The 25,030-nt window shown below is 32.9% G+C and overlaps 1 protein-coding gene across 1 annotated transcript; it reads right to left on the reverse strand.

The window, feature by feature from the left end:
* Nucleotides 1–363: 363 nt before the first annotated feature.
* Nucleotides 364–20,536, reverse strand: Pfrx (6-phosphofructo-2-kinase/fructose-2,6-biphosphatase). The gene is made up of 6 exons (XM_011502457.1): nt 20,407–20,536; nt 8,266–8,693; nt 6,687–7,160; nt 3,970–4,204; nt 2,321–2,448; nt 364–685 (listed from the first exon to the last, which is right to left on the reverse strand). The coding sequence occupies exons 1-6, from the start codon at nt 20,495–20,497 to the stop codon at nt 629–631; spliced, it is 1,413 nt and encodes a 470-aa protein (XP_011500759.1). The 5' UTR covers nt 20,498–20,536; the 3' UTR covers nt 364–628.
* Between the last annotated feature and the right edge of the window lie 4,494 nt (nt 20,537–25,030).

The raw sequence follows: 25,030 nt of genomic DNA on the forward strand, positions 1-25,030 counted from the left end.
ATTAAAAAAACAAAAGTCTATTACATTGAAACTGATTTTGAAGAATAACTCGTTACATACATACATACATATATACATATATACATATATATATATATATATATATAAAAGAAAAAAAAGGAAACGCATTAATCCATAAGCCTCCTAAATATGCATGTGACTTTACGTATATGTACGTAGATATGCCGCATACACGCTTACTCAAATATTCGTATGTATATGTGCATATGTATATTTGTACAAATAATTAGAAGATGTAAAAAAATGTGATTACGTAGATAAGAAACAGCTTCTTATTTTTTTCTGATAATTATAGAGAATTTGAAGATGGAAATTTATTATGAAACGTATAATATAAAAAAAGTCAAGATGCAGAAAGGGATCACAATATCGAAGAGAAATGTCAGGTTTAAATGGTTGCACTCCTTGAAAAATTAGTTTCCTGTTTATCGCTTTCCAATGTTTTTTATTTTTATTATTATTATATTTTGTTTTTCTTTTATAATTATAATGTTCTTACTCGTGCAGTATAATGGCAGCCCGCTGACCAACAAAGAGCCGCTTATCTTCGTTACGCGTCTCTCGAGAGAATATGCCGAGGAACTCTATATTTGCAAAGTCCGCGTTATCAAATGTGATGATTATTGCCTTTTCTTCGGAAACGTTCCTCAAGGTATCCAGGGATCTGAAAAGTTTCGAAAAAACACAGCGTTACGTTCTCGATGCCATTCGTTCTACAGTCATCAATAGTTTCTCAACGCGTACGTACGAATTCGTATTATTATCGTTACTTTTGAGAAAACGAATTTACATAATCATTATGTTTAATGTATGTGATAAATGAAAATTCACCTACTTTGAGAACTGTCAGATCTAGGAAAGCAGCAGTAGAAAGCATGAGATAAATTAATGGTGATCATATCATATTATTAATTGTAATGCTTCAATAATGCACTATCTAAGCTCTAAGTATGAGTAGAAAGGAGGAGGCATCATTTATCATTAATTGCATTGTTAATATAATTATTATTATACCTTTATAAGTGAATAATCTACGTATCGCAAAGTAATTTTTCTGCCAACGCAATATGTATTATTTGTTAATATTATTATGACGTACGTGTATTAGTGATTTTCATTAAAACAAAATATATAGTAAAAATATATGACAATTGGATGAAAAATATCATGGATAAAAAAATTCTTTAAGAAAGGTGAATAAATGTTTAATTAAAATGCTCCATAATATAATTACAAATCGTCACTTTGGAGTGCCAGAAGTCTTAAATTGCAATGTCTTGTTATACTCAAAAACTATAATTATCCAACATCAACAGCAATAATAATAATAATAATAATAATAATAATAATAATAATAATAATAATAATAATAATAATAATAATAATAATAATAGTGATGATGATAATAATAGTAATAATAATAGTAGTAGTAGTAATAATAAAGATAATAGTAATAATATGAGTAATACATAAAAGTGTGAGTATATCGAACGGAATTACAGAACATTCGTTATCATAGTTGAAGACATTGTTGGTATGAAAGAACAGTCGATAAAAGAACGAAAAAAATTAAAAAATATAGTTCAGTCGCCATATAAAGTTTTCTTTTTGTTTTGTTTATTGCTTCATTTTCTATTTTACGAAGGCTTTTCCACTTGTCATTGCAGAATCACGTAGTTTGATTTTTGGCAGCAAACATTTCAAAGTGATGATAACAATTCACTAAACTAGCAGTCACTTTGGTGATATGTGTGTATCTAAGCTTCCGTAGCTGAATGTTTTTATATTTGTTCATCACAATTTTCATTCGACACATAAACATGATTTTTTACACACTTCTGAGAACAAGTCCCTGCTATTATATAATTCAAAATCACTAAAAAAAATTCACCATATGAAGGTTAAATGTAATGGGTGGGTGGGTGGTTGGGGGTGGGCGGGATTTACAATGATCATATTTACATAGATAAAAAAAATAACAAAGCCATATCGTGTCGTGCTTTGCCAGTTATTTATTAGCATGTAAAGTGATTGGGGCGCTTATACATTTTCCTTATACTTGGACGCGCGTATGAATGCAAGGGATGAATAGCCGCGCGCTGTATAGGTGTAAGTATGAGTGCGCGTCGATGCCAATGTCAGTGTTTACTTTTTTTTTTCTCTTGTTTTTCTCAAGCTTTTGCCTTTGTTTTTTCGCCTCTTGGTGGAGAGACGAGAGTCGGCAACACAATAAGATGGTAAAGCAGTTGTGCTTTCATCGCTTCACTATTAACCTCGCGTCTACACACTAAACCTCTACCTTTGGTTTTGGTCGATGAGTGTCCACGGCGTCGATCGGCAATCGTATGTTCTCCACTTTGCATCCGTATGCCACGGGCGTTAATTTTATTATTGTGTGCAGGGGCACCTGGAGGTACGGCAGCTCATCTGCAAAACGTAATGTTTGGATTGGATCGATTTTCACCGGGCTGTGTAAGGGGTTGAAAAGGTTAAAGGAGAATGAAAGAGAGAGAGTGAGAGAGAGAGAGAGAGAGAGAGAGATAGAAATCAGGGCAGGGATGGAGGAAGTATACGTATTTTTAATATGCCGTTGAGTTTTTAAAAATACGTTTAAATAATGAAGCGTTTAATTATTGGAAACGTGAATGTTGAATCGTCAAAGCAATAAATTGTCGGCTCTCCTCACTCATACGTTATACTGCGATTCAATTTGACGTCTAATCGTAAAATGCTTATTTTTCAATAAGTGCTGAGATGCACGCCGCTAAAAGAATCAGAAATTTGATTATTTGATCCTCCAATGAGTAAGGTTTTAGTTAACAATGACCTTTTTTTTTAGTTCCCTTTATAAAGTAATCTATGCCTTAACAAACTCTAACATTACTCACTACGAATACTTTTCAGAACTTAAAAACTTAAAAACTTCGATGTAGCTCATTTAAATGAAAATATTTTCTCCTAAACGATGGACTAGAGCCATGGAATAATTAGTAATGATGTATCATAAAATGTTTGAAACGAGTTCCAAAAGCCTGCATTCGCCTGCATGTTTTTTTATTTTATAAGATCCATAAATACACAATGATCAGTATTTCTTATCAATAATTCTTTACGAGAAAGCAATGTAAAATTTGTTCAAGTGAAATACCAATCTTTCGTAAATTATGTTCCATAAATAAATAATGAAAAATTGAAAAGATAAAATTCATTTTGATATATCATATCTACGTATAACACATGAAAAATGAAAAATCGATCAACGGCAAAAGGTGAGAAATTTATCGTGACAGAGCTTTTTTGAAGGCAGCCAAAAGTCTGCCCTTCGATATTCCGAAAAGACATTAAAATTTGAAGATTCGTTTGAATAAAGGAAATTTGAATTTAAAATCGAAATTACGGAAAGATAAGGATGGGCATTAATTGTATGTAAGGCAAATCCTTTTTCCTTGTTATCAAATAAAATTCTACATTTTAGGTCTCCTTGAATATTTATCACTAATACGCTACAGTGAATAGTTGAAGTAATTTCTAAATTCATTATTTATACTAGAACCATTAGAGAAAAAAGGGGAAAAACGCCTTCCATTCAATAAATATTTTTAAGTGCTGTTGATAAGCCCTAGATAAGCCATGGAATTTACTTTATTAATAATCGTACAATGTTTACGATATTCTTTGGTAATGGAGAGAAGTATGACGTAATAGATACACCCCTTCTATTGAGTCATTCGACATCGATCCGAATATCACCGTTTGACAAAAAATTAAAAAATCTCCAGATCCGGTCTCTCACGCTCTGACGTATAAATATGGCATCCTACAGCTTTTAAAAATATAAGGAGATTGGAGAGAGATTAGGACGAGCTATTGGCAAGAGGCGACGTGGATAAGGACAGGTATGAAGTCACAAGGCTGAATTCCTTCCGCTAAGGGTAGTACTTTACTTACCAGCATTTTTGTCGAGGAAGTAGGCGAGAAGGCAGCGCAGCACCGCTTGGTGGCTTACCACGAGGACGTTCCCCTGGCGCTCGAGTTCCATTATGATCGGCTCCAGCCGCGCCACCAGGTCTTCGTAGCTCTCGCCTCGCGGGTAGCGGTATGAGAATTTGTTCTGGTCTCGGGCCGCGAAGTCGCTCGGGTATTTGCTCTCGATCTCCTCGTACGTCATCTCCTCGCATATACCCTGGCATAAGAACGACGCGAGACTGTTAGACGTGACTTTTAATTTTACGACCACATTCTTGGCAATACTGGGCGTACCACCTGACCGTCGGAGCGCAAAAGTTCAACTTTTAGGATTTCGAATTAGTATACTCTAGCATTGTATGGGCAATTGACTCGAGCCGTTGAGTTATATAAAGTACGGAATAAATGTCGTTCGTTCTTATTCAAGGACAATCAGTCGACGTTGTTTTCTAATGCATTTTGCATCGTTATCTATTAAATTGACGAGCAAACGCCGAAATTTTCGCAAATTAAGAGTTATAAAATACTTATCCGTTCGTTATAAGCTTACACGGCCATAATAAATGGAGAAATATCGACGGTTCGTTTTGTTCGGTAGAAATCAATTAGCGAAGAGGTATTAATCGGTTTTTAAAAGCGCGCGAGCACACGAGGTTGCAATTTAATTATAAAGTCGCTGGAAAAACGCGCGACTCGGCAAAAGCAAATAAGCGATATACCAGTCGGGGTATAATTTTTTTAATTTCTTGTAATATTTTCCGTGCGCATCTCCTTGGTCGGCCAACTTTGTTTGTTATTTGTTTTTATTTTTTTGTTTTCTTTAAACAGGATACTTTGCATGCTACGGGCGTGCGGTGCATTGCTCAAGTCTTTTATTACGACGTTGGATGTTCTCGGATTTGGCCAAGGTATCGGCCGTGACAAAGTGAATCGCACTTCAAGGGAGTCTAAGCCGGAAATATCTGTTATAAGAGCAGAGTTGGATATTTAAAAGGGGATACGTCACGTCTTCAACCCTATTAACTCTTAAAAATTCTTAACCGACTAGAGGCCCATCTCTCCTCTCGCCATATAATTACTTAATAACCCTCCAAGGCAATTGCCGACGGCCTCCTCGCCCTCCCTCCTCCGACCCTCTCGTTGTGGCGAAATTGCCTCACCCGTAGAGACGGTTAATAGGATGTTTGATAGATTATTTATGGCCAGGGTAAGAAATAAGGTTCTAAATGAAAATTTAATTTGTAATACTTTTCGAATGGAGGTTGAAAGAAATTTTAGTTTTGCATGGACACTTTAATCGAAGTCGGCCCGATATGACTTCCTTTAAGCATCTAATATATTTATGGCACCTTAAGAGTTTTATTCAAATTACCGGCCCAAATGGTACATATTATTAATTAATTAATTAATAATGCGTAAGAGCGCTCCGACTTTAATAATCAAATTATTATTTATTAACTAAGGATGTTGCATTTATTGCCCGTGAATCTTCGAAATTCGCGATGTTTTAAAAGAAAAATTACTTCCTTGGACGTATGCATGCATTAATACAGATTAATTTCAAAACCTAATACGAATGGCAAAAAAGAATATCTTAAGCGCTGCACTTTTTAATATTAGCTAAGCATTAGAGATTAAGATACGTGGAAAAATAAAACCTGCACGAATATATTTGGAGCAAATAGAACAGACGATTGATTGATATATGAGGCAATTTAAGTAATATCGTTAACACGAGCGATTACACCCGAAACCACAATACCGACATTGACTTTAGTTAGCCGACATTCATTCGCCGTAAATCACATAAAAATTTACATTTTAACCGCGAACATGTCTAAATGTTCTCTCAATGATTATTAATTTTCGTTGCCAAATGTTTCTTTGAATTATTACCACTCTCGTCAGTTTGACTCCGATAAGTAATAATACGTAAATAATCCGTAAAATATGCAACAGGTATTGTCGTTTATTTATAGCACAATTCGATATAATATTTTTGTAATGGATAGTGGTGAATTGAAATACACGTAATTACATTACAGGCAGCATTTACATTAAATTGAGAAAACATCGCATTGAGAATTTTCTTGGGGACAGGATTCGAGCTACGGTAAATTAATTCCGAGGGCATATTTATTTATTTATTTATTTTTTTTTTTTTTTTTTTTTTTTTTTTTTGTTTATCCACCTATGGCCTTTATCCTTCGTATTCCTCTCTAATTATTGTCTGTAGTCGAGCAGGTTAAATTTAACCGTCGATCGACGATGCGTTAACACTTGCTATGAGATCTTTCGTTCAAAGATAAATTAAACGAGCCCCAAAGCACAATGCACCGCAACAACTGAAAATTCAACGGTTTCAACATGCAATACAAAGTGCCATATAAGGCATTAAAAGCAGCTACTATCGCTTAGTGCGATACCGACACATAAAATTCGGATTTTTTTTTATCATGAAAGCACCGAGGAGAAGTTGTCCGTCGGTGGCAACGTATCCATGGACGCATCTTTTACGAACTTAACTCAACCTGACGCAATTTAATTGGTAATGGCGGCGATCGATAATGAATTTTTCCATCGAATGCGATCAGCGAGCCGTTCGTTACTTAACCGATCGAGCTTAGTGATGGAGGCAGATGGCTGGGAGCAGCAGCAACTGGGCAAGTTAAGGCAATTAGGTGAGAAAATATACTGACTGCGTCGATCTCGTTGAGAGCCTTCCACCTCTCCTGGGGTGCGTTAACGTGTACCGCCGTTTGTATGGTCCTGCAGAGCCAGCTCGTCCAGACCCTGAGCCGCTGAATGTCCTGCTCGGCGATGTAGTTGCCGAGGGCCTTGGCGTACTCGCAGCCCCGGTCGCTGAGATCGGAATCGCCCCCGATGCGCCCGTCCAGGTTCATGAGGCTCTCGCCGTGCCTAGTGAGGTAGATAGTACGCGGTACTATGTGTATGTTCATTAGGTAGTAAACGATGCGCGATTGTATGTGTCCCTCGTGCTTGTGTACCAGAACCTTCTCGCCCGTGTTGTAGGTCTGCATGAACGAGAGGTCGCTCTCGCACTTCTCGTCCAGGGGCTGGTACTTCTCCTGGTAGTGCTCGATCCTAAGCATAAAGTCCGCGAGAACCTCCTCCTTGTTCATGTTGGTGTAGTCTGGGCTGCTTACCTTCACCTGAGACACACACGAGACAATGTGGCGCTGATTATCCGGGCGAGGGGACGTTGCAGCATCGATTGGCCAAATGCTGTGACCATACACCCTCTCCACAGCAAGGCCATTCGCTTAAGAGAACATGCGATGTAAGAGACGCGAGGAGACGATAGAAAATGGTTATGTTATTGGCTGGCAATTTAGAATGTCTCGCGCGATTATTATAGTAGGTCGTTGTGATTTCCATCGTTTAACTTTTTTACGATGACTTTACGGCTATTAAAAATTGAATATTACTTCGATTATCAATTTGCAAAAATTCTTATAAGTAAACTAATGCCACATATGCATGGAATATAAATTAACGCACAAATACATGTACCCTTGTGCCATACGCTTACAAAAAAAGTGAAGTCATTTATCGATCAATTATTACACGTTTACAGTACGAAGAACGTGTCCTTAGTGTAGAAAACATGTGTCATTATTGAAAGATCTGTTGAATGTCAAAAACGATAAAAATTGAAAGTAAATGGCGCCACCAAATTGATAAGCTTAAACGTGAAAAGCGGCGATTTTGAATGAGAAAGAATAAATGAGCGGGAGAAGGTTAATAGGGTTGTTAGTTAGTCCCAATGGTCAAAGGTCTCGTTCACTATATTTTATCAGTTTGAAATTTTAGTCGTATAATAAGTAATATCGCAACTTTATTTAAATTACTTTGCTCATCGACACGTAAAATCGCACGAAACATCGAAAATAGTAAAGTTTATTGGAAATATTCGACGATAATTAGGTAATGGACGCGCGTTCAAGTTTCATGAAAAAATAGAGAGTTGTAAAATTTGCGGCGGACCAATTGTGCACAACAGTGTTGTGAATGTTAAATCGAAATTCGAGTATAAGCAATGAGCACAAGCTCCCTGCCTACGAGGTACGGCAATTATAATTTACAAACGAACGAAAGCAGAGATTATTGAAAGGGAAATTAGGAAACGAGGCGCAAAATGAGACATTGACTAAGAGATCGGTGCGCCTTCGAGGTAGTCGTAAGCTATCCCGGTGTTAAAAGGGCAGGGGCAAGGGCAAAGGAGGCAAGGGGACACGGCGTAGTTGGTCACCCGACCTCCATAATGTTCTGCTCGACGATCTCGGGATCGTTGCACACGGACTCGACGAAAAATAGTTTGAAGCCCATCTTCTTGACGACGATGTCGCGTATGAGCTGACGTCTCTCGACGGTCGAGTTAGTGGCATCGAAGACAGCGACCTCACCACCCCCGGACTCGAGCCACTGGCACACATCGTTAAGAGCATCCATCGCGCACTGGGTGCGAATCGCCATGGCCTTGATATTGTCCGGGCGAAAAAAGTCGTGGCACTGATAAGCGGTGGTCGCGTGCCGCCTGTACTCCCCGAGATTATATACCTTCGTGTTGATGCCGATCCAGTTGAGATAGCGACACAATTTCTTTGAGATGTAGGTCTTGCCACGTGCTGGTAAACCCACCATCGCAATCACGTGGGGCTTATTAACGAAGTTCGCCCGTTCTCCTGAAACAAATAAAATCCTATTATAGTTAATTCTGACTTTGTCGTTTTACCTCCCACCCTCACCGCCACTCGATCATCGATTTGGAATTCAACTTATCTCTATCGTCGGTTTTTCCACCTAAACGGCTACATACATCATCGCTCTCGCACCCTTTATTCCGCGCTGACATTTATGCAGGGTTTCTCCTTGCATTGGCGCCTGTCCGTTATAACGCTTCCCTAATGTATTTGTGCGAGATTAAGCTTTCGGATAGATAGATAGATAGATGGACAGGGAGAGAGAGAGAGAGAGAGAGAGAGAGAGAGCGAAAAAACAATAAAAAAGCAAAAACGAGATTTCTTTTTAATCAGCTGCGGCGTGAATTATTCAAAGATTTTTTAGTCATAAGGGGCATTGTTAAATGATCTTGTTCAATAATAATATTTATTAAATACGAAGCATTTTTAAAACACTTAACTATAGTTAATTAATGCTTTACAATAGAAATGCGAAAGAAAATAGACATTATGTAAATTTCTTCGATAGTAAGGTGATACTTTTTTTCGATGTTATAAATAGAATTATTCACGCCTTAATCGTAAATTTTTATATTCGTGACAGTAAAGAGCGCATGTTTCACATACGGAGTTTATTATATTAATTCTTTAAACTTTTGTTATTAATTCATTATAAACGAGAATTATGATTGCAAAAAATTTCACTTACGGATCCAGTGAGTTAAATAGAATGATTTATTTAATCATTTTGTCATTTATAAGCATTAAGAACATTATATTATCATTTGGAATGAAAGAACTGTAAATATGCAGTGATCTAAATAACTTAAACGCAGTAAATTTCGATTGGTAATTTAAGTAAATTTTGATCGATTATCCGCTAACTTCATTAATCGTCTTAACAATCCCCATTTGTCAATAACAATAAAATAATTAGAATACTCTGAATTGTAATATATAAGACATAAGCTTCTGTGAAATAGTAATCGTTATATTTTATATAAAAATTTATCAAGGAATATTATTCCCTGTGGAAACATCGCATATTAAAATAAATATGAAAGAAAATACTTTTGGAATGATCTTTTCAACTATTTCTAACTATTTTCATTTGTTTGAAGTTAAAAAAAAATTTATTTAATGAATAATATTTTGATTTTATTTTTTTAAACGTTAGTAAAACTGAACTATAAAACTTTTATGACAGCTTATCTGAAATTTCTAATATTATTATCGCAACAATTTTACACTCAATTCTTATATTAAAATTACATACCAACCAAAGGTATTTGAATAAATTACAATTCCTTCCCCTCTACTTCATCGCATTCAATCGAAACTTACAAAAAAGTATTTAAACTGAGTACAACTTACATTATAAAAACAAAAAACAAAACGTTTAAGAACGAAAACTTTTTAGTAATTTTATAATGAAAAGTGACGATAATCTTTCATTTGAAATGGAGCACAAAGTGTGAGAAAATTATAAAATCAAGTCTATTGCGTAACTGAGAGAATGCGTGTAAAAAAGCAGAATTGAACAAACACAAGAAAAGAGATGAAATAGAAATATCATCTCTCTCTCTCTTTATCTTAATATTCAACTCTTTATCCTTTCAATATATCTTCGCTGAGATTTTATTTCTCAGAAGTTGCGAAGAAAGGAGCGAGAGATCCAATACTCTTTTATTTATCGCTCCCGCCTTTTCACATTTTTCCTTTTAAAGTTTTTTTTCTTTCTAGTTTTGTAATGAAGTACGTCGCAAAGTGACGAGGAAGAAAAAAGCACTTCTCGATCACACGAAGAGGTTTCACCCTTGGCAACACTCGCCATTTGCGCCCCTTCGTCGGATTGTTCTTAAAGTGGAAAAGTGTGTGAAAAAAAAACAAAGACGACCTCGAAAATCAGAGCAACTCCTGCTCGTTGCTGATTGCGAACTACGATTTTCACTCACCCTCGCTTGAAAGGGACAGCCACTTCGCAAATTCGTTACACGTATTTGAGAGACCTTATCGAATATCCTCAAATGGCTTGGAGTTTCTATGAAGATACAGCAAACGTGCCAGTGATATCTAAATATTAGTAATTTTGTTGTTTTTCATGTTGGATAAACACTTTCATTTTTGTAAATAAAGGATGGATTAAAGCTTTTGATCTAATAGTTATAAGTTTTGGATTTTTGTTTGTTTTGTTTTATATTATTATTACGTTTATCTAACATTCGCCACTTAGAGTGACGTAAATTGCAGAAAAGTTACGAATAAAATATTGCAAAGAATTATGTTTTTCCAAGGAATGAAATATTGTTTTGCACTCACCATTCTTCTATTAATGAGGATAGACGATGTCGTTGGCGCTAATTTGCGCAGCCAAGTTAAGTTCTTTTTCTTTGTCACCCGTTACATTTGCCGAGGGAACGATACGCGAATAAAAATTCTTGCACGTGCGTGCATTGATTCTACAAAAGCAGAAGTTTGCATTGTCATCCGATAGTGTCAAATCAAAGCTACATTACACAAGAGCTATTTTCTATTAAAATAGATATCTCTATTGTTCAAACATCAGCTTTGAATCTCTAATGTTAACCGAGTAAGGCTAGCTCGTCACTTATCTAATAAGTGAGATAAATTCCGTTTCTCAAGGGTCTTTTATAATTGCATTAAATTATACAGGATTCTTAGATAATTCTCCTCGGAATTAACATGACATTGTCCGTGCATGTGTACATTGGGCTCAAATTGTAGGGAGAGAAAAACCACATTCACAGAGGCCAATAATTATCTTTTTATTATTGCAGAAAATACTTAACTCTGGCGCGCGTATTTACAAACTATAAGTGCACACTTTTTGCTCGTGCAGTATTAAAATAAGTTATGTACATGCAATAATACAATATTTATTACTGTTGCAATGCTATAAATAAAAAAAAGAATTTTTTTTTTTTTAATCAAATAAGGACATTGTGAATGTCATCGTTAAGAGAATGAAAACGTATTATTATTCGGAAATAGTTGCATCACCTTCAACAAGACTGATGTTTCGATATTATTCCCTTCGATACTAAACCAGCCGATTTCCGTACAATTATTAATTTTTATTCATCTTTAATCGATAATTTAATTAATATTCGAAAAATTGTTATTAGAATATTTAAGATTTGGTAAATAACACAAAATATATTTGATGTATATATAAATATACTTAATAGTAAAATGATAAATTTAATCGGTCAGCGTGTCCAAATAATTTATCATTAATTTTCTCACATGTGTTGATACCAATACATTCACGATACCGAAGAATCAATAACTATCCAATAATTGATATTGTGCACATTAAATTAAACGAAAATTACTTTTGGACATAAAATATCTTCAGAGAAGCCTTAGGTCGTCGAATTTTAATTAGAATTATTTCTTCCAAAGCCATGAAAAAGTTTCGTTAAAAAAACTTTTTCGCTACAAACCAGATCTAAAATGGTCTCCCCTTAGTGTTTAATTTACATTACTTATCGTAAATCCAATAAATAAACGTATAATGTACATAAACATAATACAAATGTGTATATCTAAATTTTTCATCATTATATCTTGTAATTGTGAAGGACAATTTGCAATTTCATAAATTTCACATATTATTATTCATTAATTTAATTACAACCAAACTTCGTTGAATAAATTTATTTTATATTTTTGTTGCGCTTAAAGAAGGACATTTTATGCTTTTAATGCTTTCTGTGGCTCATATTTCTTAGAAAAATGGACGTAATATTGTAAAAATAATACATCAGTATATTAATTTATACAGGCATTTATAAAAACTTGCTCTACTTTTAAAATTAATTAAAATGCATTTTCTATCTACTAATGGCATTGTCACTTTAATTATGTTATGCTGCTTTAATATACGATACTTTAAACTATATAAATAAAGATAATAATGTATTTATTTAAAATAATATAAGATATTTTATTTAAATATAAAATAGCTAAGCTAATATATAAAACATAAATTATAATAATGTGATGCGATATAGAAGTAAATGTGTTTTCAATTTCAATTTTATAATAAGCTACAATCTGCAAAATGTTTAAATACAATTTTATAAAATATTATAAAAATCAAATATAAGCATTTCAATACATGCATATTACAATTATAACACTGTTTGATGTATAGAAAATTATTCATTATACTTAATGTCTTACAGTTACATATCTGTATTAATCATACTTATATTTTACACGTATTGTACGATGTTCAAATAAAGTACATAATTTAGTTAGAAGACATTGTTGGCGTATTTTTTAAAAATAGTTTTATAATATTATTAGAATTGAATTGTACATTTTAACGTAATGAGTAAAATGAATGGATGGCGTAGTCAGGCGCTTAATATAAAGTCGTGCTAATTTTCATTTACTTTCCGGGAAACAATTAATTAAATACAAGTCACTTATTTCATAATCCGTTTTATCTTAAAATTTTCTAATTAATTGGAAAAAATAGCACAATAAACTCTTAGAGTAGAAAATTAAATTTTTCTATGCAAAATTAACATTCGAATAGAAATGAAAATATTCCTTGACTGATCGCTTCTATTTAAGAACATATAAGATACGAGAAGAAGAAACAAATTATTTATGATAAACCTTATTTAATTATTAATTCATTGGTTGTCTCATACTATAATATATTTATTCATCGGTTTATGGCCTAGAAAATGTATACTTTGAATAAATATCCACAGACGATGTCTTATAAAATTTACTTTATAAATGTAAAAATTAAAATAGAAATTATAAATCAATTCCTAAATAACCAATCTAAATAACAATCAATTGTGTTTTCCCAAAAAATAAGAAAAAAAAACAATAGACTATAATTGAATATTATTTGGAAATTTATACGTTTGATATGTCATATCTAAGGAAATGTCAATGCTTTATATACGTGTCTGAACAAAATGTTTGTAAACTAAACAGATAAAATCCTTTAAAAATTAATGCATCTACACACGTATATTTCACTTGATGATTGGATATTTGATATCTTTATATATGTATTTGATAACCTCCCCAATAAGAAACGAATTAGCAAATCTTGTCGGAATACATTTTTTAATCAAAATGAAATTAAGAAAACCCTATAAAATAAGCCCTTTCAATAATAATGAAAACAAACATTTACAAATTAAATATATCGTTGCTTATTATAAACAACTTCGACTTTATTATTTCATTTCTCACACATCCAAAACTGAGTTAGATTTCGATTGAAGAAGATTTGCTAACTCAAAATCACGAAGCCGCTTACTTTTAATACAAAATTTTTTTCTGTGTAAGTAACTTATTACTCATATTAATCTTTTCAGAGACTTTTAATATATAAATTTTCTATGCTCAAGATAGTATATTGATAAACTTTTCTTAAATTTACGGTAGGCATAAAGTGTCAATTATTCAATGTGAAGCCGAATGTCACATTATGAGATATTAACGATATAAGATTTTACTGAACTCAATAAAATTTCGTCCAATGAAATTTATTCCTCAATTTATATGAGTTTTATTATATATATATGATATATAATATCATTTAAAATTCAAAAATTTATCATTATACAAGTATATTAATTGCTTAATATATATATATATATATATATATATATATATAGTAACAGTTAACAAATAGAATTATGTTTTATTTATCGCTAGAGAATAAAGAATTGCTTATTACTATTTCATTAACAATATGTTACATTTATAGAATTAATGCTGAATACGGATATAGAACAATGCAAGTAGCGATAAAATTCTTATAATAAGCAGGATTTATTTATAGGCATTAATACGAGATATATTTTATTTATAAAAGAATGTAAGCTAATAAAAACATTTCATTTACGAAAGCTCTACAACATAAATTACTTTAACATTTTATTACGTATTTCATCCATTTGAATTAATAATTATTATATTTGTAATGTGATATGTTAAAGTAATGGAAATTTATGTCCACAAGTCGTTAGGCTAAAATTCTACTTCAAGTATGGAACAAAAGTATACTTTAAAGGCGAATAACTGATTAATTATTTGATAGACTTTTACATTTTTTTTTTTAGTATTTTTATTTTTTAATTTAGAATAAAGGGAACTTTCTACTTCAAAGGCTACTTTAATTCTTATAATAATGAAATTCCAAGTTTCATTTTCTAATCAATAATCGAGTAGAAGAATAATATATATGTTGAATTAAAGTGCTTTCAAAATTTATTTAAAAAAATTTCCTATAATATATTAACATCGATAATCAATATTGCGCATATGATTTTTTGAAACCTTAAACAACATTACTATATTGAACAATAATTTTCTATTGTTATTATTTACGGAAATGATTTCATTCTTTCATTCTTTCTTTCTTTTTTTTTTTTATTAAATTAAATTTATTAAATTAATTATCGTAATTGCTATTGTATATGAGAAGAGAGGCAGATAAGGTTTCAGTGTATTCTATATTTTGAATCTCGCAATATTATTTATAAAGAAATTTACAGACATTTCATAATCTAAAACTAAAAAACTTAATTTTATAATCTTAATAGATTAATATTCAGGCATTTAATGTTAAACGACGTTAAGCAAACTTAACATATATACCGAGACTACTTTTTTATCATTAACCTAAATTATGAAAAGTACTTCTATAATTTATCATATGATAGATTACGTTTTTGTACAATTTTTTATGATTAGGAAATAAATTCATACATGCGAGCTAAAATCTGCATGACCTGAGCAACTGATATTTATTTACCGATTATTAGTATAAGAAAATATTTTTTTTTTTTTTTATTTTTTTTATTCGTATATTATTGTATTTTTGAAACAGAAGGCGAGGTCGGAAAGATATATAATATAATAAAGAAACAAATATCATTGGTTAAGCAATACCGAAACAAAGAATAGCTTAAGTAGCTAAACCATTTAGTACTCTGCATTTATTAGTTGGCCTGGACTGACAGTAGAACTTGTTAACTTCGTACATTATTTATTCTTCTCCGATATGTGAAAAATTATCCAAACATAACGACATTTTTCATCCAATCGTTAGTTACTATTTTTTCACGGCAAAAGACGACTTGAAAGCACCTTGAGTGAATTATCAAAATGAATGTTGAATCCAAAGGTTATTGGCTGACAGTTTGGATTCTCGGATTAACCGAGGCTACAGTGAGCCTGGCTTAAATTTTCTCAGATAAAAATCTCATTTTGTTTTTTAATACAGATTGTATTACCAGCAACCGACAAGATCTCGACTTCTATATAATTGTATTGAATTTCATTCGTAATATTCTCATCTACGACGCATTAAAAATTCTTATTCAATATTTTTTATATTGCACACGCACACACATATAAAAAAAAGGTTAATATTTCGAAAGCCTAATTATATTTCTATATTAATCTATATGGATGGTATCCAATTAAAATATTCTATTCAATATATTACAATAATAATACATTAATAAAATCCATAAATGTTATAAATTATTTATTATTATTAACATCAAATTTTATGCGTCATAAATGTTAATGAAATTTCAATCGTAGTTGAATTATCTCAAAATAAATTATCAATAGAATAACATTTTCTAATGCTGGAAACATATTTTATAAATAAACATTGTTCTGCGTACTTAAAGGAAAAATACATAGGTATTTTATAGAGATGTGTGGCATTACCGAAACATTTATTAGACTACAGTAAAGCAATTTCGTCTTTCTATTTATATTAAACGTTATGATTCTTTACTGTATCATTCGAACACAAATTCATTATTATATCATTATGCTAATCATATTTTTGCTCGAACGATAAACAAAAGCGAGCTTGAGAAAATATAAAATTAACACTTAAGCTGCTTGGTATTTTCTCTTCCGTATAGAAAATAACTTTCATATATATATATATATATATATATATAAAACGATACTATTTAATCGATATAAAAACGGGGTCTTTATCATCTTTTATAATTCGTTGTGTTCTTTACCTGATCCATCAGTGAGTTTTTATTTATACACGTTCATACGATTTCAGTATAGAAAACATATCTTATTTCAAAATCATCAGGCCGTGACAGTTGAAGAATAAATAGCCATTTGATAATGGTTTCATTGCCATTATTTCTTGATAAATTTTTTATTGTCAAACAATCTCTTGAAGAAAATAGCTTGAAGCAGGTGCGCGACGTTCCTCAACGTGATGAAAAGAAATATTATGGCGAGTTATCTCAACTGAAAACATCTTAATAACCATATAAGCTAGACAATGATTTCCAAAGAATGGTAAACACGCGCGCGAGCATGCATGTATGTGCTAACGAAGCTACTCGTCGTCGATTTCTTATAAATCCATAGTGGCACATTAATTATTTATTTGTCCGTTATAAAAATGAATGTTTCAAGAGTTGTAAAGACTTTTCAGCAAAATATCCACAAATAAGCATCGCTAATAATCAGAATTTAATCATTATTATGGGGTATAATAATCATGCTCACCTCTCGGACATTAAACATTTATTAAATTCGTAAATGCGTGTTGTTATATTAATATTACATTAATGATTTAGAAATCACGCGCTATAAACTACTTTTGCAGTCATTACTTAGAATTAAATTGTATCATGTATTTGAAATTAGTCGAGTGTAAGGTATTTAAAATAAATTATGAATATAACATTTCATTTAGTCGCGTTCGAAATAGCAACCTATACCGAATATCGTATATTTTTTATGAAATAAATAATATAATATATCATTGGAGTTTTTTTTTTTTATTAAATTTTAACGCTTATTGAAGCACATTAATAACATTGGTAATAAATCTCTCTGTGATTTATATGTAATTTTAATTAAAAATCTTTATTCAATATATATAAACATTAAACGAGGAGTATTATTGAGGCGATTTAACAACTATTCATACGAATATTTTCGATAAATATTATAAAATAAAATTTTCGCTATTCATAGGTAAGTAAAAGCTTGTTATTCACAGAGGAATGGTAAAATAGTTGAAGTGACAGTTACATTCGGGATGATAAACGTCCGGAGTTTGTTATTAATACAAATTTATAGCCACATTACTGGCTTATCGATATGACTATTTAACATTCGGAATATAAAATTAATATGACCGTAATATTTACAGTTTTTTATTGCCAGTAGACATTAAAGACTAAAATCCATGTAAAGCTTAAGACAATTGGAAGTGAAAGGTAAAAAAAAATGTCTTTTTCGCTATGTCGCGAAGATCCGATGGATTAAAATTAAAATTTTAAATGTCACTATATAAAGTTATGAAACGAATTTCAGATTATAATTTCCATCCTTTAATTTCAAGAATTATTTTTATATTTCTGTTTCTTTCGCACATCATTCTTTTTATCTTTTAATGCGCATAAACAATATTTAAATAAACAATCCGAATGCCTTTAATATATACTAAGTATAATTTTAATTATATTATTATTTACTCATTTGTAATGATAGTAGATTTTAAGTTTTTTTTTTTTTTTTTTTGCTAATTATCTGAATATTTTTATTCTGAATATTATCTGAATATTATCTGAATAATGAGTGCAAAGTCATTAAAAATTGAGATCATTGCCTTTCATTAAAACTAAAATTCAAGAATAATTTATATTTTACTTCATTTATTTGTCAGTAATTTCTTATCGTAATTCTAAAATCAATATGATAAGAAAAAAGTGAATGAACAATGACAACACATAGTTTCATCGTTTAATGGCACAAATGAGCAAAGAAGTAAAAACAAAATTTAAGCAAAGGGACAATATTTCTCCTGCATCCGTTCACAAAGGATTCAGCGACGATTGAAAAAAATACTTTTCCGAGGAAGAAGATGGCAAATTGTATGAGTAATCAAAAAACTATGATAGTTAAAATTTCAAGACTTAAAAGTTGAATTATATATGACGAATTAATTTCTTCAAGCTCATATTATAGGAATCTGAAGAATAATGTATTGTTAAATTGTGCACAATAACACGTAATTAATAATAATGCCCTAACCTTTTATATTTATTGTGTAACATGTTATTGATCGATTTATTTATTTATTTATTTTTAAATTGTATTTTATGTTTGCTTACCAGTGAAAACTATAGATATTATTTGGAATAATATAATAATGGTAAAAGAATTATTTTACTGATAGGGAGAGGCTTACATTTAATGAATTTACTTCTTTTCCGTACATTCAATATTTAATTGCTATAATTTTCAGTCGTATATTCCTAGAAACACCGTAGCTAAGAAAATGATATGCTATTTAAATTCTTTGTACACAGTGTTTATTAACGATTCAACAATGTTAAAGAAAGCAGCATTTACTTTTTTAAAAATATTACATTTTGATTATTCTTGTTAACAAATATTTGATAAGATATAAATTAAATTGTTTATTTGAGTATTAGAGCATGTAATAAAAAGCAATATTTTTTTTTCTTTCCAAATTTGTCTAAAGTTTAAAATTTCTTGCTATTTTATTGGAATTGTCGCGTATACGGTATTTTAAAATGTAACTGCAAGTTGTAAAAATATATATAAGATTTGTATTGAAGGAACATATAATAATAAATAACTATTATAATTTATGGCGTAGTGCATATTACAAATGATTAATTGTCAAAAGTAATAATTTTCTTGAATAACAAACGTAATTTGCTTATTTCTTTAATTTTTTTTTGTTGCATCTTCTAATATAAATTACAAGCATGAAGCAAACATTAATTAATATAAAAATTAGTAAACTATATGATTACATACAATGGAGATAAGTGAAATTTAAAAAATAATAATTTTTTTTTTTTTTTTTTTTTTTTTTTTTTTTTATTATTTAATACGCTAATTCCTTTAACGTGACATCTTAGTACTCCATCCTCTAGGTAAATCCTAAATTGTCAAGTGTTTAAACAATCTGTTTGAAATCCAAAAAATTGGATAGCCTTAGCGATGATTGTCCGTCCCTCTTTATAAGCGCCTTTTCCATGAAATATTGGTACGTTTTATTATCGCTATTATGCCAACGGCAACAGGGTTTAATAATACAAGCTCGTTGAAGATATTAAAAGAAGGAATATTCGGCTGAAATTAGCTTGGCGGTTTATTTGAAGTCGCGAGACCGCGTCGTCCTATCGACTATTTAAATAAATATAAATCAATTTAAAAAAAAAAAAAAAAAAAAAATAATTACTCTTTGACAGTTTCTTATGCAATCGGTATATAAATGGGTATAAATTTATAATATAAATGTGAGATCCCTCGTCGTGTCTATGCGTGACAAAAAATTCGCCATTCGAAAAGTTCGATTGCGCAAAAGTTGCCTCGAAAGTTTATTACTTGGTATAAGTGAGTACGCGGGTATACGAAGCACCTTGAGCCTCGATAGTGCTAAAACGCGTACACGCCACTTGGACATCGTGAGTTTCGAGAAATCAAATGTTCGCACATTACCGTAGAGGGCCTTGGATTCTGAATTGAATTTGAATTCAATTCAATTAGCTCGTTATAACTTCTAACCTAAAAGTACTTGCAAAAGTCGCTTCCACGACGCAATTAATCGCGCAATCGAGCCCCGAGCGCGTAAGGAAGGTGGCAACAAGTTCCGAGCCCTTTTACGTACCTCTAATGGGGAAGGGTTTCGTCTGGATGGTGTCCGAAGTCGGCGGCGTATAGTGCATCTCTATTTTTCGAGTATCCGGGTCCGACGACATGGTGTGCGTTGTCGTGTCTCCGGGTCTTATCGAATCTCCTCTCTATCCTCGTTCGGCTTCTCGTTTTCGTTTGGCAGGGGCAGATAAATCCGGCGCTTCGACTCCTCGGAATCCCGCTATTCGGCTCGCCAATTGCACGATCTTCTTTATTAATAGCTGCGCCTCGGTAGGCGTGCGAGAACGAGCCGCTCGCTGTGCTCGGTCGACGGCGATGCCGTCAACGGAGGAGCGCAGCCTCCCGTCGCTGCAGCCCAGAGATCGGCGCGAGCGTGCTTGCCGCTCGAGAGAGTGAGGAAAAACAAAGGAATCCAAGCACCATGTTCGGAAAGCGCGGTTCTTAACCTTAAAGAGTCTCTGGATACGGCTGGGAGATGCGTACGCGCGCACTCGGCAGCCGGGGGCAGCGGTGCGATTATTGGCGGTAGTTCTGGCGGTAGCTCTGGTGGTGGTGGTGGTCGTGGTGGCGGTGGCGGCGGCAGCGACGGCTATTAGGTTGAACTAGTGGCAGGCGGCCCCGCAACTGCGACTGAACGCCAGCGGCTGAGGCGCATGGCCCTCGTGCCACGGTCTCGACCCCCGAGGCTAATACGCGCGTCGCGACGATTACCGCCGTCGGGAGGCAAAGGTCAGGCGAGCGGGATACGCGGGAGACACGCGGGAGACACGCGGGAACCCGGTAAACATGAGAGAGAGCGACGCTTATTTTATTTGGCCCTATCGATGCCGCAGTCGGGAGGTGGGAGGAAGTGCGATGAGGTCGATACGGGGGCCGAGTTTCATCGCGGTCGGAATCGGGCGGCGCGCGATGAAGATGTGACGGCAGTCGTACGGAATCGGCTGCGCTGCTTTCATTGGACTCCTCGAGGAAGTTATACAACCGTGGCTCTATTGGGCCAACATCGGCCCTATTTTATGAACAATTTCGTGGATAGTTGTCGGTAGTAAATATAGGCCGTCAACGCGATCAAGCCGACGCCGTCAAATATCCTAATCAAATGCGCGCTGTTTTTTTGTTCCTGTAGGGGACGCTGCGGTGCGCCGCTCCCGCTACTAAATTACAAATGATCGTACAATATTACGATTATTATTTTTATAGCTGTATTGTTGTTCTTGTTGTTTTTGTTATTATAAATAATAATTATTATTATTATTCGCGGCCGTCACAGTCAATATTGTTGACATTATTCGACGCTGACGTGCAAGACAAGAGTCCGTTGTTGCCTGAGTTTCGCGAGCGCGCAGTGATGGATATTTTTTAAGAGACAGGCCAAACAACGTCACCGTCAAACGCGTATTAAAAGTCAATGTAATGCCGAGAGATCTTTAAGCTTTACGATAAGAAACATGATCATTAATCTCGTTGCACACTTTCTCTCGATTAATGTGAAAGCATTTTTACCCTGGAGGCCATTTTCAATAATGAAAAGGATGAAATTTTGGATTCGATGCGTTAGGATTTGACGTAGCGAGCCGAGCCAAATAATTTAAAAAAAGAGCTCCTTACGATATTTTGTTGCTACATTAGAGCAGACGCAATTCAATTCGATTACCTCATTCGGCGATATTGTGGTGATACTGTATTCCTTGGCATACCGTGGGGTATCGGGCACTATTTTTAAAGCCAAAAAGTGTCAAGGAATTTTTCGAAAATTCCATTTTGACGCTGACCTATTCAATAACAAAATTTTAAAACGTACGATTATAATTACAATTGTTTGGAGTTTGTTGATCCTTGATCTTTGTCGTCCTGACGCTAAATTAAAGGAGAATGAATTTTCATTTTCATTAAAAAAAAAAAAAAAAAAAAAAAAAAAAAACTGTTCAATGAGTTTTATTACGACTGATAGGCTCGTTCGAAACTTTAAGAAAGAAAAGATAAGACTATTGGATAGGTTGTGGTTGTATTTTCACATTTACAGAAAATATATTGTAAAACATATTTTACGCGTTCTGTAAGATCGCGTTTACAAATTCTTCCACTTCCAAATCGTCCGTACATTTTTATACACACATAATATTTTTAACGATAATTTGCGTTAAACAATTTAAGTTCCGTTTGAGCATCAGCTGAAGCGGGTCACTTAAGCAAACGACGCACGTACGTGTTTTTCTCCGAGCAAAGTTTCTCACAATTGGCAAACACAATTTACGCATTTGGAATCTTCGTGCGTAAGAGTACCTAGAAGCGGAGGAAGAAAAACAGATGAAGCGGTCAACCAATGCTCTGACTTAGCAAGTAGATTACACGACATTCCCGTCGGAGTATCGATCAATGGCGTCTTACGTTCATGGACACAACATACGATTCTAGCACTTGCGCGTACATAACGCTTTATTGCGCTATTGTGAAAAACATGTGTGCTCGCGTGACATCGGATATTACGTAATTGCAGTGCAAATGTATAGCATCGTTAAGCACTTGAGGATTTACTCCATTATCTTATCTAGAATTGTAAAACAACGTAAATAAGTAGCTGATAATAAAGTATCAATTGGCTTCTTGGGCACGATCTTCTTACATTGTATTTTCATTTATTTTCAACGCTACTTTACGACGTACACAGTCTTTATTAATTATATATAAATTATATATGTAAATATAACTGTTGAGTTGAAAAAGTACACCCGTTTTATGTATGATTTGTAACGTTTATGCTTTTCAGGCATTTCGTTATTATGCGAAATTAAATATTCATTTATCATATTTAGTTAAGAATGGATTAATTTCATCCGCCACCATTTTTGGTTTCGTCAGATGCATATGATGACATCCTTCGAGAAACTTCATGCAAAAGTCATTGCTAGATTTGATCAGGGATTTCGCAACATTTGTCCAGTATGTCTCTGCCTGAAGCGGTGATTGTTTTGATTTAAGAATCAAATACGGACAGTTGATAACTTTGTTTATTTCTCTTATCGTTTCTAGGGTGTAGAAAGGAACGAATCTGATGTTTAATCTGTGGTCACGAGTGTAAGAATATTTACCATCTGCCTCTTTTTTTGCGCCTCTAGTCATTAAAATACCGGTTGTAGCAAAATCTAGTTGGCTATATGAATTTGCCTTCATCCACCTTTCCATAGCATCATTCTTTGAATAATGCGGTGGTGCTTTTATGTTTTTCTGCTGAAGTTTTAAATAATCTGTAATTGCCACTGACCGTTGCTTAACCTGTCCTTCGATATTGCATGCAATAAATGACAAGGCATCTAAACCAATAAGAAATTCAACTTCGTTTGAAAACAATTGAGCATAATAATTGCATATTACACTGCCCATAGAGTGACCCATTAACTTAACTTTCTTCCAACCAAAATAATCTACCACTTTTCTTATTGCTATAGCGTTAATATCTTCGTTATAATGAATACCATGTGGAATCCAACTGGATAAGCCATGTCCCGGTAAGTCGATTGCGAATATCGATGAATTTTCTAATAATGGAGCCAGCAAATCAAAGCTAGCAGCATTGTCCATCCATCCGTGAATCGCTAGTATAGGCTGTTTCTCTTTCATACCCCACAGTTTACCTGTAACGTAAAAAAGTTTATTTACACATTGATTCCTTTTTCATCGTTGCTTTTAGATTAAAATAATTCATTTCATACCACGTATTTTACCCCATGGGACATCAATTTCAATTTCTTCGAAATTTTGATTATGTGCAATATTAGTATTGGCACTGTGTTGGAATCTTTTTATCGCTACACAGGATTTACGGCTTCTATTAACCAAATATGAAAGGTGTTTTAGAAACATGGTTGACCTAGCAAAAATAATTGACAATTATATTATTCATTCAATATTTACCACAAATAAATAGTATTAATAAATAATGCGCACATCAACATGACAATCAACTCAACATTCACGTGTAGAAACTAATAATAATATTTTACAAAAATTGTAAACATTATTCTTCTACAAAGTAATATAGAATAAATTGAATTTTTCAGCATTTCGTCTAACCTAAAATCCATATTCACTTGATGTTTCACTTGTATTGCATTCACTTGTATGATTACAAATCCAATTTACCTGAACAGATAATAAATTACCAACTGCGTAATAGCAGTTTACTTCACGTTGCATATGAAATTTAGAAATGACCTAATATTCATCATATTTGATTTGCATCTGCTTATACTTAAGCTAATAAATGCAGATGTGTTTATTCATCCTCGTCTGTACATGCGCATATATATATATATATATATATATATATATATATGTAGATGCGCGCGCAAGCGCATGCCTGCGCGCACACACGGACGAAGGCATATTTATGAATCAATATCTGACCGAAGGAGCGCAAGAATCTGTAGTTTCATAAAAAATAATTTAATTAAATAAATTTCTTTAAATTTAAACAATTACGAATTATTGTATACACTGATTATGTAATATCTATAAAATATATTTATATATTAGTAAAAAAAAAGCAGCAAGTTAAAAGTGTAAATTGAAATTTTCAAAACAGTTTTTTGAATTCTTACGTGACACATCACTTTTCATATATTATGTTTTAGAATTAT

The sequence above is a fragment of the Ceratosolen solmsi genome, unplaced genomic scaffold (assembly GCF_000503995.2).
Source record: "Ceratosolen solmsi marchali unplaced genomic scaffold, CerSol_1.0 scaffold39, whole genome shotgun sequence".
In the NCBI taxonomy this organism is placed as follows: Eukaryota; Metazoa; Arthropoda; class Insecta; order Hymenoptera; family Agaonidae; genus Ceratosolen; species Ceratosolen solmsi.